We start from the raw sequence: 16,465 nt of genomic DNA, 5'->3' as shown, positions 1-16,465 counted from the left end.
CTCCCTGGCCATGAGGCAGCTCAGTTCATGGGCAACATGGCACAAAACTACGACGCAGAGAAGGGGGGGATTGCCTCCTTAGAAATAAGGGATGTCAAAGACAACAAGGCGGCCTTCTTCAAGTGTATCGGTAGCAAATAGAAGACTAGGGAAAATGCCAGGCCACTGCTGGATGCGGTGGTGCCCTGGTGACGGAAGATACCAAGAAGGCAGCGTTACTGAATGCCGCCTTCTGCTTCAGTCTTTACTGCTAAGGCTGGCCCTCAGGCATCCCGGTCCCTGGAGGAAAGAGAGAAAGCCTGGGGAAAGGAAGACCTTCCTTTGGTTGAGGAGGATCAGATTAGAGATCATTTAAGCAAAGTGGACACCCACAAATCCATGGGCCCCAATAGGATGCACCCACGAGTGCTGAGGGAGCTGGCAGATGTCATTGCTAAGCCACTCCATCATCTCTGAAAGGTGCTGGAGAACTGGAGAAGTGGGGCTGTGGAGTCTCCTCCTCTGGAGATATTCAAGACCTGCCTGGATGCAGTCCTGTGCAGCCTGCTCTGGGTGACCCTGCTTCAGCAGGGGGGGTTGAACAGGATGGTCCCCAGAGGTCCCTTCCAACCCCGACCATTCTGTGATTCTGTGAAATAGACAAAGCTCAACTGGAGAAGGCTCGGAGCACCCTGACCCAAATGGCTTTTCTGAGGGAGGGTTTGGACTGGAGACCTCCAGCAGTCCGTTCTGACTTAAATTCTTTCTCCTTCCCCAGACTCTATTTCACATTACCACAGTGCCAGCTTTGGCTGGCTCCTGCTCTCCTCTGGGGCTCTGACACTTTGTCCCATGCACCCTCGAGCGGCCACTCATCCCTGCTTGCTTACTTCATTTTCTGTGAAGCCAGAATTCAGAGGGACAAAGAGAGTTTTGGGAGTGGAGTCATCAGACAAATAGGTGAAAAAATCCAGTCCTTCTTCTGTATCATTGGCAAAATCAAGCAACATCTGGAAAAGATGGAAGATCTTCCCCATCAGCACACTGCGGCAGCTCAATGCTGTTACCTTCCCCAGCCCAGGAAACATCCCTCAGCCCTGGAAAGAAAATGCCTCTGGGTTTGCACTCTCCAGCCCGTACGCAGACCAAACCACCACTTCTCCCTGTGACAGCCGATCCCTCCCTCCGCCTGGCTGCTGGCGTACTGAAGAACCAGGAGAACATCGCTTACAGAATAGAAGGTGGAGAAGCGAGCGTCGTCTGCGAGGACATCAGGGAGTTTGCCACTGCACCAGTACCCATCTCCCACGAACCCGTCACGGCAGGTGCAAGTCAGATCTGCAAAGGAACGCCAAGATGGGACTTGACTCGCCAATGGTGGCTACACTGACCACCTCTCCCTTGGCTTCTGGATGCCCCTCAGCATGTTCCCTCCTGGCGTGGGCAAGGGGGCTGTGCCCGCCTCGTGCTCCGAGGGCAGTTTTCTGCCTGCTGCCCCGACACGTCCTTCCTCACAAAACGTGCTCGCACCACTCACCCTTCTCCCGGTAGCAGAAGGCATCCCAGGTCTCGCTCAGGTTGCTTCGGGAGCCGTAGTCCACGATGCCCACTCGGTTAGCCCCACAGCTGGGGTTGGGGTAGGCTGTGGGGTATCCCGCTGTGCCATTGTCCAGCCAACCCACCAAACACAGATGGAATCCCATCTACCAGAGGAAGATGAATGTTAGATTAAAAATGTCTCTGGCCCAGGTTTTCTGCCCTGATGCACATTCCCATTGTGCAGCCTTATGCTGCTTCCCCCAGCACCTAACTGGGGTTGGGCCCCGGCAGAGGTCTCGTCCCACTGTGACTGGCAAGACCCAGCAGCCCTCCTGGTTTCGTGGATGGAGGTGAAGCAACCAGGGCCTGGAAGGTCGCCCACCCACACACCACAGGCTCGCTACTGCTGGACGGCGCCCGGGGAGAAGCACCGCACGTCCCCACCCCACAAGGGGATGGAGGTGGCCCCTGCCCGCCCAACCTCTGCATCCCTGCCCTGACCTGTTGTGCTGCCGAGAGCTGTTGGAAAGTGGCCAGGGAAGCACCTTCCGCGGCACAGGCCTTCTGAGCCTGCTCGTAAGTGAAGTCGTACTTTTTTCGGGGTGACTGCAGGTGAAATACGCCCATAGTCTTATCTGCAAAATACCAAGGCCAGGGAGGATCAATACAGAGTAGAGAGCAAGCAGGCTCCTCGGGGCAGTTGCGTGGGCCCCCGGTGTGAGCACAGACAGCACCGCCCACAGAGGGTCCTCTGTGCCACAGAGGGTGGCAGACCAAGCTACAGAGATGAGTCCCTGGCCCCTTGAGCATCCCACCCACCGGCTCTCCCAAGGGGTGCCCCAGCCAGAAGGTGAGGGATGAGGGAGTGTGACCTCTCCACGGAATATCAGCCCTGGCACTGCGGGGTTGAGCACACTCACCATGAAAGTGCAGGTCAGTGCAAATGGCCTCCCGATGGCACTGCCCGTTGTCTTCCAGGCACCGGTCTGTGGGGGGCACGGCTTCTTCCAGGCACTGGATCCCATCACCAACATAGCCCCGCTTGCACTCGCAGCGCCGCTCGTTCTGCAGCACAAAGGAAGGATGGCATTTGTGTGAGGGCCAACAGGCAGATGCCAGATTGGGATCTTTATATCCCTGTGAAGATGGAGATGAGCCTTCAGAATGCCTCTACAGCCTGCCAGGACCATGACAGAGCTAAGGAAGGCCACATGGCCTCTGTCCTGCCCCCACACCCAACTACACATGAACCAAAAAATGTCACATTGAATCCTAGTGACACAGTTTGAAGAACACCTGGGCTTCAAGGTACGTGGCTCATGATCACTGCATCATGTTCCCAGTCCCATCTTCTGGCCTGCAGTGAGCAGCTCTGGTTCCTCCACAAAAAACAGCCGACATCGTCCTTAAAGGACCATCCTGGAGCCCCCAGAACAGTCCAGAAATGCCACAGCTTATGCACAGCTGACACAGCTTTTGCCCCTTGGACAGAGGAATGGGGAAAAATGGCCTCAGCATAACACCAGTAGGACCACTGCCCCTGCCGGGCAGTAAGGACCTGCAGGATGAGCACAATAGTGAAGGTACCAGAGAGGAGGAGGAGGCCTGGGGACTGCAGTAACAAGGGACACTGTCACATTGCTGTCCTCCCGCAGCCTGAAGCATCCCACGGCAGCCACCTGCACTGTCGTCCCAGGCACGCAGATCTCCCCAGGCCTCGGGGCTGTACTCACCGGCCCGGTGCTGATGCAGTCGGCGTGCTGGCTGCAGTCCCCGTTCCTGCCGTCCACACACCTGTCTATGGGGTCGCAGACGTAGCCGTCGCCTGTGTACCCGGGAGCACAGGCACAGGAGACGTTCACGCCAGCCTGCGTGCACTGTGCGTGCCTGGCACACCCCCCGTTGTCCTGGCTGCACATGTCGATCACTACAGAGATAAAAGCGTTAGGTTAACTGAAACACCTTGCTACGTGTCCTGGTGGTCGGTCTGTCTGTCCCGCCGTCACCCCACCGATATGGCCATCCTCGACAGAGCTGCTCAGCAGGTGGTCACCTGTTGTCTTGCCGTGCTCTCCGCTTTCTCCTTGGCTCACCACCCCCGCCCCTCGTGGCTCCCCCCCTACCTGTGCACATTCTCCCATCTCCTTCGTAGTGTAGGTTGCATTCGCAGAGGTTGCCGGAGCGGCAGATGGCCTGAGGGTGGCACGGTGGAGAGCAGGTGGGCGTCATGACTGAAACCAGAACACACACAGGTCAGAATGATCCTCTGCCCCAGGTCACCTGCGCGCGCCCCCCCCCCCCGCTTTTCTGCAGGTGCCTCACCCAAACCCAGAGGACCGTGACTGCTCCAGATAAGCCTCAGGCCTTCAGCTCACCCTCAAGCTCTTCATGGAGCACCTCTGAGCTCGAGGACTTGTTCATGATCAAGTGCAGCTTTCTTCCCCCTCACCACCCCAGCCCTTGTGAAATTCAACAGCAAGGGCCAGATCTCAGAATGAGCCCTGCAAGTGAGAGCTCTTTTTTGGAGATATTTCTGAGCAGCTGCTTGAACAGTCCAGCTGCTGGCCAAGTGGCCGCACGGCACTGAGTCGCAGAGAACAGCAGGTGGTGCGGCTTGGCATCCCTCACCTAGTCTGATTTCGCAGTGGTCTCCGGTCCAGCCCTCAGCGCAGAAGCAGAAGCCGTCGCCATGCAGTCCTCCATTGCACACGCCATTCTCAGTACAGTTACACTCTGTGAGTAATGGATGAAAACACTGTCACGGCATCTGCCTTGGTGGCACTGAAAGGCCACACTCAGGCCGTGGGACAGCCACGTGGCAGAAACATGGCTTGTGTGGGCAGTGTATGCAGGCAGGCACAGCAGCACACACGCGTCCCTTCCTGTCGCTGCCAGCCCTGGCCTTCCCCTGCAACACGCACCCTTCATGGAGGAGGGGAAGCCTCTCTGCACCCACAAACCCCCATTGTTCCCCTCCCCTGGGCATTTCCAGAGATGCATTTTTCACTTTGAGTCCCTGCAAACTTTCAGCCATCAAAAACATGCCTGGAGACCCTGCAAGGCCCAGCCTGGGATGTGAGGATGGGGGACTCCCTCTGCCTTTGCCTCACAGGGGCACAGGTCCCTGCTGAGCACATCCCAGGAGATGCTCTTTCTGTACAGGGTTCATCACAACATATGAATTTGTCCCCCAGCTCAAAATATGTCATACTGCTTTCTGCCAGACTTGGGGCTCTCAGCTGTGCGTGACAAATGAGAAGGAGTTTCTGATGCTGAGGGCTCGGCACAGACGACCACCAAGCCTTCTCAAACTATAGCTGGAGTAGTTTGAGATGACAAACTATGTTTGCCCAAACGGCTGTCCTGCTGAGAGCCCATGGAGGGATGTCCCCTGGCCCAGAGCTCTGACCTGAGCGTTACTGGGACTGATGTATACGTGGCAGCAGTGATTCCCATGCTGTAAGCTGCAAAGAGGTCAGCCCAGCACCCACCCGCTCTCCAGGCAGCACCCCGTGCCGCAGCCCAAACCCTCTGCATTGCTGCCACCCCACAGGCCACGCCGTCTTACCTCGGCAGTCTGGCCCGTATCTGCCCGGCGCACACAGCTCGCAGCTGGTCCCGATGAAAGCCTGGCTGCAGTTGCATCTCCCCGAGCCACCAATTTTGTCGTCGCAGGTACCACGGTTACCGCACGGCGCCTCCAGCCCTCCCGGACACGCTGCAAATGGGGCACCTTAGTGAGGCTGTGGTGACAAAGTGACCTTGTGCTGGAGGGGAGCCACCCACTGCCCTGTGCAGCGGGGTGCTCGGACCACAGAGCCTGCTCGGCAGTGACAATAAACCTTAGGAACAGAGGCAAGAGGGACAAACATGGCACAGCTTCCAGCCTGGGAAGACTCTGCTGCAATGTGCTGAGCCTGTGCTGGCCCGCCCCACGCTAACCTGGCCACAGACTCATCCAAGGATGTGAAAGCTGCCCATGCACAAAGCGCAAGATGCCAGGGAATGGTTGAGTATTGGCAACGTCTCGGGGTGAGTGAGTGACATGTCTGACAGCCACCTCAGCAGCCCTGTTCCCAGGGCTCTCCATGGGGACAAGTGGATCACCAAGGAAAGGAGATGTTACGATATCCCTGTACGATACCATCCACACGCACTCCCAGGGGATCACTCCCTGCCTGGGGTTTTGCCCACCCTTCTCCAGGGAAGCACAGTGATGTCTGTGCTGAACCAGTAATGCCACCTTCCCACAAGAGAAAGGGCGGGGGTGGGAGAGGGTCGGGCGTCTCCTTACCCCGACAGTCACGGCCATAGTGGTTCACACAGCACTGAGGGACCCACTGGGTGGAAATGCAGCTCCTCTTGCAGCCTCGTTTCAGAGGCTCCCTGGAAGAGAAGTGTCTTCTGAAGGAGTCCCACGGGGAGGGTGGCCAGGACGGCCGCAACGGGGAGTTGCGGTGAAACAGAAAAGTGTTTCTCAACAGCTGGTTTCTGTAATAGTAGCAGCGCTTGGTTTGCCCCTGCGAGGAAACAGGCAAAACACAGAGTTTGCCACATTGCTCACTGACGTCCCACCTTGGCTTTTCTTGTGCCGCTCATTCAGTTCTACGACAAGTAACAGAGGCTTCCTAACATGCAATGGGGCTGGTGACAGAGGAGCCACAGATGTACCTCAGGGGCATGCCAGAACCTGGCAGAGAGAGACAACGAGCGATGCAGTGAGCGCGGGGTACAACCCACAGCTGCTCACCATCTGATCCCTGGTCCACCTCCAGTGGCTGAGCCGAGCTCTTTCGCTATAAAGCACCCAGAGAAGCACCCAGCGCTGCTGCAGGGATCCCTGCAGCCACTGTCACCCATATGGGCATTGACCAAGCAAAGACCATTGGAGCCCCTGACCCCATGTTGCTCAGCCCAGCTCCTGCCCTATGGGACCGCGTGACTTGGGGCAAGGCATGGACAATGCGACCGAGCCGAGGGAGTTGCCACATGCAGCTGTGCCTTCATCTTGTTGCTAAAACATGAGGGGCGCGTGGGTGTTGTCATCAGCCCCACAACAGGCCTACTTGGTGACAAATCTGTGAGCTTTACCCGTTGAACGGAGCCAGCAGGGCAGGGTGGCTCGAAGCCACAGAGTCCACAGCTCTCTGTAGATCCCTGTGGAGGGGAGAAAGAAACCTCACAATAACTCAATATGTGCTTCTGCCTCTTTTGGCTGCTTGGAGCTTTGCCGAGGAAGACCAGCAACCACTCCCGACATCCCTTTTCCCAGGCATAGGGCTCAACAGGTGGCACAGATCCTCACTGACCTCATCGCAAGTGCTCACCTGCAGCTCAACAAAGATGAACTCATCACACCGAGACCCCAGATCCGGTGGCTCCAGCAGCCTATCGATGCCATAAGCAATGCCCCCATTGAATTCCATGTGCCTCTGGATGATGGTGGCATCGCCGTTCCCCACCAGAAGCTCCCCCTACCAGAGGAAGAAAGCAGCTTGTGATCCTGGCACATCCTACATCCTGGCGGCACCACCCAAAGGTGGTCCTTTTTGGCTGTCGTGACTTCTCAGTCACCCCTTGTGTCCTTAAGCACCCTTCCTGACTGCCACTTTTCACAGCCATCTCTCCTAAGAAATGGCCTCTGTCCATGCAACACGTGCTCAGTAAAGGTTGTGCCACCATGTGGTTGGCTTCACAACCTGGTCACCGTGAAGTGCATGTGCAGGTACCACATGCCTCCGCGCTTTCCTGCCAGCTGGCCACAGGCTCAGCTGCAGCCAGGGGAATGGGGTGCCTCAGCCTGCAAGCACCCCAACTCTGTGCTCACTTCCTGCCAGGCACCAACCTGGAGCATCAGCTGCCCCGTGGCTATGCCCAGGGACAACTGCTCAGTGGCAAGCAGAGCCCAGCATCACCGTCACTCACCACGTGGGTTTTGCTGCACCTGAACGAGACAGTGGAGCCATGCATGGTCCGTATGGATTCGACTTGGGGCACGTTACCAGCCACAATCTAAGAGGGAAAAAGGAGAATATGAAGGGAGAGACAGGCAAAACTGGCAGTTCATACTTCTAATGGAACGCTGCCTGGCGAGGACAGGGGTCAGCAGCCACACTGAGAGGGGGTGTGACGTGGCAGCACATGAAGCTGGTGTGGGTGGAACAGTGTGACTACGCTGGGTTAGTCCCAGATTCCTGAACAGTGAGAGGCCAGCGTGAGTAACAAGACCCTGGTTTTGCTCAGCTGGACTCTTCCCTTGTTCATCACCCCTGCAGACAAGAGCCTGTTTGTGAGCTTTGTGTTGACCCTCTGGGGGTGATGTGGCCTCCCCAGGAAGCTGATGATAGAAGGTCTCAGCTCAGCCACACTGCACCAGAGGTTCATGATGAAGCGCGAGTTGCCTCAAATGCTCAAACAGCTTTGGGTCTTCTCAAGACAACTAATATGCTGCATGTTCTACAGCGGCAAAATATTGGGCAAGGTTGCTCTGGAGTAACCACAGGCAGGTGGTGGCACCACATGTGGCCTCGGGAGGTAGGAGCCTGTTTGTTGTCACATTTACCTTTGTGTCCCTGATCATGTGTGCTTTGAGGTAGGAGGCCAGCACATCCCGATGCTCTCTGCGGTACAGCCACTTCTGCCTTTTCTCTGAGAGGGCATTAAATGCAGCATCTGTGGGCCACAGCATGGTGAAGGGTCTATGCAGGGGGTCACTAATCAGTGGAAGCAGCTCCGCGTCCTGTCCGAGACAAGAGGGGATACAAAGAAGCAGCCCCAAGCCAAAACTGAACATGCACACGTACACACCACCTCTCCAGAGAGCAGCAGGAGTCTGATCGCTCACCTGCAGGAGCTTGCTATAAATGGTGTAACCAAAGGCCTCTGCCACTTCCGTGATATTTTGCTGCAGAGGGAAGAAAGCAAACAACCGTCGCTATGAGGTCCCCCTTCAGGGCCCGCAGCAGCAATGCAGGGGAGAAACCAGACAGTTAACAACTACAGTAGCTAAACTCGACAAATTTATCTCTGTCATCACCATGCTGATGGCTTTGGCCTGGCAGGTGCTGGCATTCAGCAGCCACCGCTTTTCTGATTCATTCTGGGTAGATGCTGCTATGGCAAGAGCTGGGATGAGTTTCAGCACTCTGTTGTGCTGTACAGAAAATGTGTTATTTGCTGTAAGATGCAGGAGCTATAAGCTCCTCGCGCTTGTTTCAGGAGTACCAGAGAGACACTGGCAATCTCACACTGCAGTCTGCTCTGCACTGGAAAAGAAGTGTGATGGTTTGCAGGGGACATGATCCCCCTGCCTACATCCAGTACTGTTGTTCCCCAGTGATGAATCACAGCTCTGGTCCCAAATATTGCTACATCACAAACACTGTCACCTTCACACGCTGAATCCGTGCCCTCAGACATGCCCTACACACTGCCAGGAACAGGAGGAAGGGCACCTCACACAGCCTGGGGCTGAGGGTGCGAGTGGAGGGCTTATCAGCGACAGCACTATCAGAGCTGTTGGGAGAAAGATCTTAGCCCTGTCCTCACCACGGCAGTTACCTGAGCACAGTCACTGCTTCAGCCTCACCTGAGAGATCTTTGAGGAAATGTTACGGTCCATCAGGTCACTTGGAATGAGGATCTTGTTGATGAAATGAATAACTCCATTCACACCAACGATGTCACTCGTGACCACTTTGGCCTCCTCATCGAGATAGATGCTATTCTGAGAGAGAAGGGATGCGATGAGGTATTCCCACCCACAACACTGCCCTATAAGCCACCTGCGAGCCCTAGGCAAGTTGTTTGCCACAACCACAGTGGCCTTCAAATGACAGCAAAAGTGACATCCTGACAAGTGGGACAGGGAAGGGAACTGTAGCAGAGATTTACCTCTTTCACTGTGATCTTTATTTTGTGGCCAGATAAAGATGTAAGGGATGCCTGGGCTTCCAATTCACTGGACAGCAGTTTCTGGCAACCCACCATGTGGTAGCGAAGCAGGTCCCGGAGGAGACCTCTGCTCCTCCACTCCTCAAACTACAGAGAGAAAACAAGAATTAGATCACACTGGGAGCACTTTGCCTTGCGGGGGGAGAGGGGGGACACCCAGACCTGATGAGGAAGACCTGGATTGCCCAAGCCCCCTCTGACCCATCCCTGCAGGAAAGCCAGTCCCCCCAAGACTGCAGTGAATGCACAAAACCATTTGAGAGATTTGGGAAATTTCAACCAGCTTGACAAAACCAGCATTCAGGTCTCCTGATGGAGGGCAAACGACCACATTGGCCTTGAGGAAGAGACACCTGGGATATGTGGTCATTGGGAATTGTTCCTTTACTGGGTGGATGGGGGGGCCCATGGGAAAAAGGTTGGGACGAGTGATGTGAAGCTGCTCAACATGACTTGTGAGTGATGGTATTAGGATCTTCCATTACAGCAACACCAGAAAGCTGTTGGTCAGGAACCTGTCTGGTTTACAGTGTCATGAATAAGGATCTCTCCTGCCTCATGTCTCCACTTGCCCCAGACATCCCACTCATTGGGACTAGAAGGAAGGGACCATCAGAGATGCTGTGAAGCCTTGATGTTACCAGTCCCTAACAGCCATGGGTAACAAAAGTCACCACGCATCACTGATTTGGTTTCTAAGGTCCATGAGGCAGGGGCTCCAGTAAGGGCCTCCTGAAGACAGGAGCCATGTCCACCCCTGCCCAGATTGTCTCTGTAGTGAGCCGCCATCCACACCTCTGGTCTTACACTGATGGACAACAGGGGATGCCATTAACCCTCTGCTGTGCAGCCCCTTTGCTTCAGTTCACTGGGCAGAACTGCCCCAGAGAGGACATTGCCATGCCTGATGCTTGCCAAGCACCTGACAGCGCTTGGGATGGGAGGACACTTACCGTTGTGGTGTTTGCTATGAAATCTGTCCGTGGGACAAAGACAGTGAAAGGCCCTGCCCCACTGAGCTCCTTGATGTTTTCTGCCTGTGGTAGAAGAACATTTGTGGGAAGGGAAACAGAAAACACTGTTCCAGTTAGCAAGACCCTTTGCAGAAAACCCTCAGTGGGATTTACTACACAGAAACAAGGACAAAGCTGTTTGTCACTAACCAGTATCATCTTAAAGAACACGGATGCGTCCTCGATCCTTCCAAGCTCCTTAAACAAAGAGAAACAGCTGGTGTTAGCAGAGTCCCTTCCACTTGTTCCTGGCCAGTCAGCACGGTGACCTGCTCCTTCCACACCAGGTCACTCTCCCACACCAGTGAGACACCGGTTCTCCTGATACACCACAGCAATCTTTCCCTCCCTCCCTTGCCAGCACTGCGGGCACAGATGACTGGAGGTTACAAAGCAGGCAGTGAGCTCTGCCTGGACCATTCACACCACAGATGCTGCAAGAGAGAGGGCAGAGAGATGAAAGCCATCTGCTTCTGCAGCAGCTGACTCATAGGTTGAACCTCCCCTGTGCTCATGGGACACCCTGATTGCTTCACAAAACATCTGCTTTAACCTGACTGTATTGCCACTACCAGTTCTGTGGTGCTGTCCAGAGTGGCAGATATAGGCTTGGCATAGCAAGCTCCCTCTCCTTGCCACACTTCAGTAAGAGCAGAACCACAGAACTGAGTCCATCTCTTTTCTCCTGGCTCTGCTGTGGCCATGACAACTTTTATTTGCTGCTACCAGAAGAGGTCACCAGTTTGCCCAACGACAGCTTTGCTGAATTGGCAACAGAGCCAGAGACGGATTGTTGCCCTCCAGACTGGATCCCAAGTCCTGGCACGGCCACAGGGAACACCTGCCCTGATCCCACAGACCAGGAGAAGTGGGTTCCCTTGGGGGAAAAAAAAATTACTCCCATTTGTTTGTCATATTAAGAAAACAGCACTCTGGAGGTATGGCAAATGCTGCCGACAGAGCAGCATAGTGTTCACATCCCAGGTCCTTTTGGAGCAAGGTCGCTTTCCTGTGATTCTCTGCCCCAGCTGACACCCCAAATACACCTATGATTTATGGATAGTTTGCCTCAAAGCACCTGTCTCCAGTCCTACACCACACCTGTGTTGATATGGTACTACAGGTCTGCTCACCTGCAGCTTACGCTTGGAGGAGAGGGAGCAGTTTGCTGCAGGGCAGGGGCCCAAACACAAAAGATGCTGTGCATGCTTCTCACCTGATACACTTTTCCACGGCAGGTGAAGCCATCTCCAACACTGTGCCAAGAGCAGGAGCAGTTTCGAGTGCCAGGGCCCGTGTACTTGCAGACCCCAAATGGACTACAGCCTCCGTTGTTCTAGCAAGAGATGCGAAAGGCTTGCATGGAGGGGCATCACCAACAATTTGAACAGCCACTTGCATGAGGGAGCTGCTAACTACCTCCAGCCCAGTGGAAAGGAAACCATTCCTCTCATCTGTGTAATGCCTTAGAGTAAACCTCACCCAAATCTTCACGGGCTTTTCAGCACCAAATCCATCCACGAAGCAAGACTTTCGCACTTTCCTTTGGAACTCAGTGATGACAAAATCATGCCATGAATCAGAGAGAGATTTTGACATGACAGCGATGCCATGAGCACAGATTACTTTTAAGTTTTTGAGGATGTTCCACACAAAATAGATGCAGAGAAACAAGCCCACATGCGTCCAACCCTATGTCACTCTTTCCACACTGCTTCTCCCACAAGTGGGAGCACCGGTTTGCCTCTTGCAGGTCATTGCAAGAGGCAATGCAAACAGAACACACTAGGAAATCCCTTAGGAACGCAAAAAGGCAAGGCAGCCAGCTCTAACCTAGGCTAACCCTATTCTTGCTGTTAACTGTTGGGAGAAAGGGATGCTTCAAGGCTGTGGCCTTCACCCCTGGTACTAGCAAAACGCAGACTTACCTGTTCACACAAGTTGATGGGGTTGCACTGGCTCACGCCATCCCCACTGTAACCAGGAAGACAGTTGCAGGCAACCTGGAAGGAGAACAGATGCTCAGTCTGAAACTTGAACCCAGCAAAGGAAAATAGGCAATGGCTGAACTGGATGGAAAGCATGTGGTATAGCATCCATCGCTACGTTCATGTATAACCATGCTTGTGTCAACAGTTATAAACCAAGACTGCCTCCAGCCTCTGGCCAACAGAAGGCATCTGCTTTCAAGGAAACAGCAATCTTTCGCGCCCTTCCCAGGCAACTTTTCTATGTGGAAGGTAATAAGCCCAAGGCAGTGCACTGCCATGGAAAGGATTGTCTGAGGACTACACAGCTGTGACAACCTCCATAATAATGTTGCTCTGACATCCATCTTACATACTCACCTTCCTTGGGCCTGTTTTAACGCACTCCGCGTTGATGTGGCAGCCCCCGTTGCTTTCGAGACAGAGATCAATTTCTGCAGCAAAACAGTAAGAGCCACATTATTGCTGAGGGCTGCTCAATTCAGGCAGGAATTGGTGACCTGAAGAGGTCTTGGGAAACTGATAGGGAGGATCTTCCCAGCTTGAGAAACACTTTGGCGGAAAAGCGACTTGTGATAGCAAAGGAATAGGGTACAACTGCAAGTTGCAAGTTCTACTCTTCCCACATGCGGGTCTCTGAGTTACAATAAATCTGCCCACAGAAAATCCCATGCCTGCCTGTGTGTGCTTTAAAGGGTACGAGAGGACTGCACTCTCCCACAGCTCCATCTTCATCTCAGCACCACCGTAGGTGACTGCCCTCACCCTCTGCCTCTGGACCTGTCCGCGATATGCATCAGGGCAAGAAACCTCTCTGGGCTCTTTTGGTTTGAGACCAAAACACTGGTCTGCAGCCATCCAGCGAGACAGGTGCCAAGGGCAGCATGGGCTCCCTGCCCAGTTTCAGGTGGCACTGTGCTGGGACAGGGGCGACTACTTCACTAACCATGACTTGGCAGAATGCAGAGCGCATACCTGCAGGTATATACGTACACAGGTATGCGTGCATGCACCTCGACAAAAGCAGAAAGACAGTTGAATCAAGATCAGCCAGCAATTATTTGCTTTGAAATAATCACTGCATGAACAAAGTGGAAGAAAAATTGAGTTATTCAACACTTTAACCTGAAATTTTAATGCTTTTAGTCTGAAATTCCCCTTTGCATGGATGATGCCTTGCCACTGTCACCAAAACATCCACTGAGCACTCACCCATGCAGAGCGTCCCGTCTCCAGCGTAGCCTTCCTTACAAACGCAGGTTCTCTCTCCTGGGGACACTTTAGTACACACAGCGTAGATGGAGCAGCCACCATGATCGATAGCGCACGGATCTATTTCTGTGACCACAAACGAGAGAGGCAGAATCAGCTCAGAGCATCTGGGAAAGATGAACTCTGCCAGAATGATCATCCATCTTAACAAAAAACACAACATCTTACTAAAATCCCTTTGTTTCAGATGAAACTGTAGGTCCTTTAAAGGCATGGGGCCTCATCCGAGTCTGAGAGAGGCCGGTCCAAAAGTCATGCTGAGCTTAAGTAACCGCCAGATTGGACTAAGAAGTCTTTCTGTCACAGCATTTTTTCACTGAGGATGAATGGTTAGAGGAGAAAAAAATATTTTCCTACATAATTTTTTTTTCTTTTTTCCTCCTCACTTATTTTCAAACAAGGGTGATACTGAAAGGAAACTGTGATGTCTACCAGTGTGTTGACTGTTACAGTTTTATCACTCTGAGTGTCTTATTCTTGTCTGTTTGCTTTTGACACAGACCATGTTTGTATGCAGCTCTAGAGCAGTATCCTAAAATCCTGCCTCATTTTGGCACAACTGCTGCACTGTTTCTACCCTTTTGGCATGGCCAGCAAATAAGAGCAGCACAAAATTCTGGGGAATTGAAGCATCCATATTCCAGGGATTCATAGCCAAAATTGCTATATCTTTGTCACCATTGCTGTGATATCAGAACCTATTCATGTGCATCTCTCTCCACAAGCAGTAAGAACTGCTCTGCTACCCTTGCCTGCCTTTTTATCCCTCTCTTGCAGGCTCTAGCAACATCAAGAGCATCCCATGTAAAGCTCTGAACTGGAAAACCACTCTACCAAAGCATGGCAGAGTTCATGGTGAATGGCTGAGAGGAAAAGGACTTGACTGATCTTTCCCCTGGCAACATCATCCCATTTATTTCACAAACAAAGCCCTTGTCTCTGTGTAGCCTCAGCAGATGTTTGCAAGCCTTGAGTCTTGCCCGCCCTTGCTGGACATACCTGTGCAATGGGTCCCATTCCCTGTGTATCCAGCAGAGCAGAAGCATGTAGGTGGGGAATCTGCAGAGCTATTGAGGCAGCTGAAACAAGAAAGGGATAAACAATCACTGACGACACCTCCGGATTTTCTCAGCCAGTGGGAAACCCTACACAAGCCTGGCATGTGCAAGTTAGAGTCCACACTGACCACAGGAGGAACATGCCTGAAGCTGCTGTGTATTTCTTTACAGCACCAAATACTCAAGTCACACTGGCCAGGGAGCTGGCAGCCAGGCACAGGCTTCACACCTCGCACAGTGCACCTTCACCATGTCCATGTGCTTCTGCACGGTGCAATGGAGATGGCTGGGTCCCAGTACCGCAAAATAGGAGACCAGATAATGGATGGAGAAGGAAGTAACAGGGAGTCATCAGAGCCCATCACCCAATGTCATTTAACTCCTTGGTGGAAGCAGACAAGGCAGAAAGGGCTTGTCAATGGCTAATTGATTCGCTCCATGAATAAGGCCAGACTTGGAGTACCTTGGAGTCTCTGCTTTCTCCCATCCACACATGCAGAAGGAACTTGGAAATAATTCATGCTCGAGCAGACAAAAACCTCAGGAAAAGTGCATCTGGCTTAGCACCAAAGCAAGTTCCCAGAATGGAAATGACATTTATGCACCTTTAAGGAGCAGGCACCTCCTCCCAGCCCTCTGTGAAGCCCTAAACAGAGAACCACCTCTATGTAAAACACATATAAACATACATGGCTTTCTCAGAATGACCCAGCCCCTTGTCTGTACTTACTTGGCCATTTGATGACAAGTGTTATTGCATAAGTCAATCTCGATTCCTGCAAGAGAAAACACAAATGGTACTTGGCATTTTCAATTTAGCACTTGCTGGGGACATTTCTGCCATCTAGAGTAAAGGACTCTGCAAACAGTCTCGCTGCCACACTTGTGGTGCCCTGACTGATGATGGGACACAGCAGCAGTTGTGCTAAATCTCACATCCTACATGGCAGCAGGAAAACCGCATGGGATTTACCTTCTGGCATTTTGCAATGGAGTGAATTCCATGTTCTCTGCCTGAGCTAATGGTTCCATTTTATGCTACCTGCATGGCCTCCACATTGTTAGGAATGAAACAAGGACTGAAACCTCGTTAATCCAGACATACAGGGCCATTTGGCTTTGCCCCATTTGAAGGAAAAAGATTAACTTCCTTCATGGTCTACATTTACACTAGACCGGACAGCTCCACCCAATTTCCATTTCTAAAAGCCCCCAAAATACTTCACTACAAAATCAGTCTTTGTGTGAAAACCTTCAAAATCCCAAATTATTTAGGAGCTCATGTTCCCTCTCAGCCCGATGGTAATCCTAATCCCAAATCCCAGGAACAACCATCTTCAACATATTACTTTGTCACACAATGACAGATTTAGAACTGCAGACCATGGCCTGAGCTCACCTAAATCAACAGATCTTGTGAGCAGAAAAAGCAACTCAGCAGAAACACTAGGGCCCTTTGGAGGCTTCAAAATCAAGCCCTGCCACCTTCTTAGGCAAGTAACAGGAGTGGTGGTCAACTCAATCTGGCTGGGAGCTTCCAACTCTCTCCCAGGGCAAGGGGCTGTTCTTGAGGTGCCTCAAATCTCAGTGAGGACAGAAGCAGGTGATACGCTTTTCTCTACATGAATTTCAGCCAAATAATTCCAGGGCTCATGTGCAGTTG

At 52.9% G+C, this 16,465-nt stretch overlaps 1 protein-coding gene across 1 annotated transcript in view; it reads right to left on the bottom strand.

Annotated features, from left to right (window-relative positions):
• The window catches only part of STAB1 (stabilin 1), a 59,925-nt gene that overhangs the window by 1,303 nt on the left and 42,157 nt on the right, over nt 1-16,465 (bottom strand). Inside the window, 25 exon segments of the mRNA XM_075432323.1 lie at nt 870-989; nt 1,211-1,317; nt 1,517-1,682; nt 2,020-2,153; nt 2,439-2,583; nt 3,252-3,445; nt 3,642-3,749; nt 4,147-4,251; nt 5,087-5,236; nt 5,813-6,038; nt 6,610-6,675; nt 6,846-6,992; nt 7,444-7,530; nt 8,081-8,257; nt 8,363-8,422; nt 9,107-9,244; nt 9,412-9,558; nt 10,425-10,508; nt 10,635-10,682; nt 11,701-11,820; nt 12,413-12,487; nt 12,833-12,906; nt 13,685-13,810; nt 14,744-14,823; nt 15,533-15,578. Coding sequence (XP_075288438.1) covers nt 870-989; nt 1,211-1,317; nt 1,517-1,682; nt 2,020-2,153; nt 2,439-2,583; nt 3,252-3,445; nt 3,642-3,749; nt 4,147-4,251; nt 5,087-5,236; nt 5,813-6,038; nt 6,610-6,675; nt 6,846-6,992; nt 7,444-7,530; nt 8,081-8,257; nt 8,363-8,422; nt 9,107-9,244; nt 9,412-9,558; nt 10,425-10,508; nt 10,635-10,682; nt 11,701-11,820; nt 12,413-12,487; nt 12,833-12,906; nt 13,685-13,810; nt 14,744-14,823; nt 15,533-15,578 — 2,930 coding nt within the window.

Source organism: Opisthocomus hoazin, chromosome 11 (genome assembly GCF_030867145.1).
Source record: "Opisthocomus hoazin isolate bOpiHoa1 chromosome 11, bOpiHoa1.hap1, whole genome shotgun sequence".
Classification (NCBI taxonomy): domain Eukaryota; kingdom Metazoa; phylum Chordata; class Aves; order Opisthocomiformes; family Opisthocomidae; genus Opisthocomus; species Opisthocomus hoazin.
This window is presented reverse-complemented; position numbering and strand designations above follow the sequence as displayed.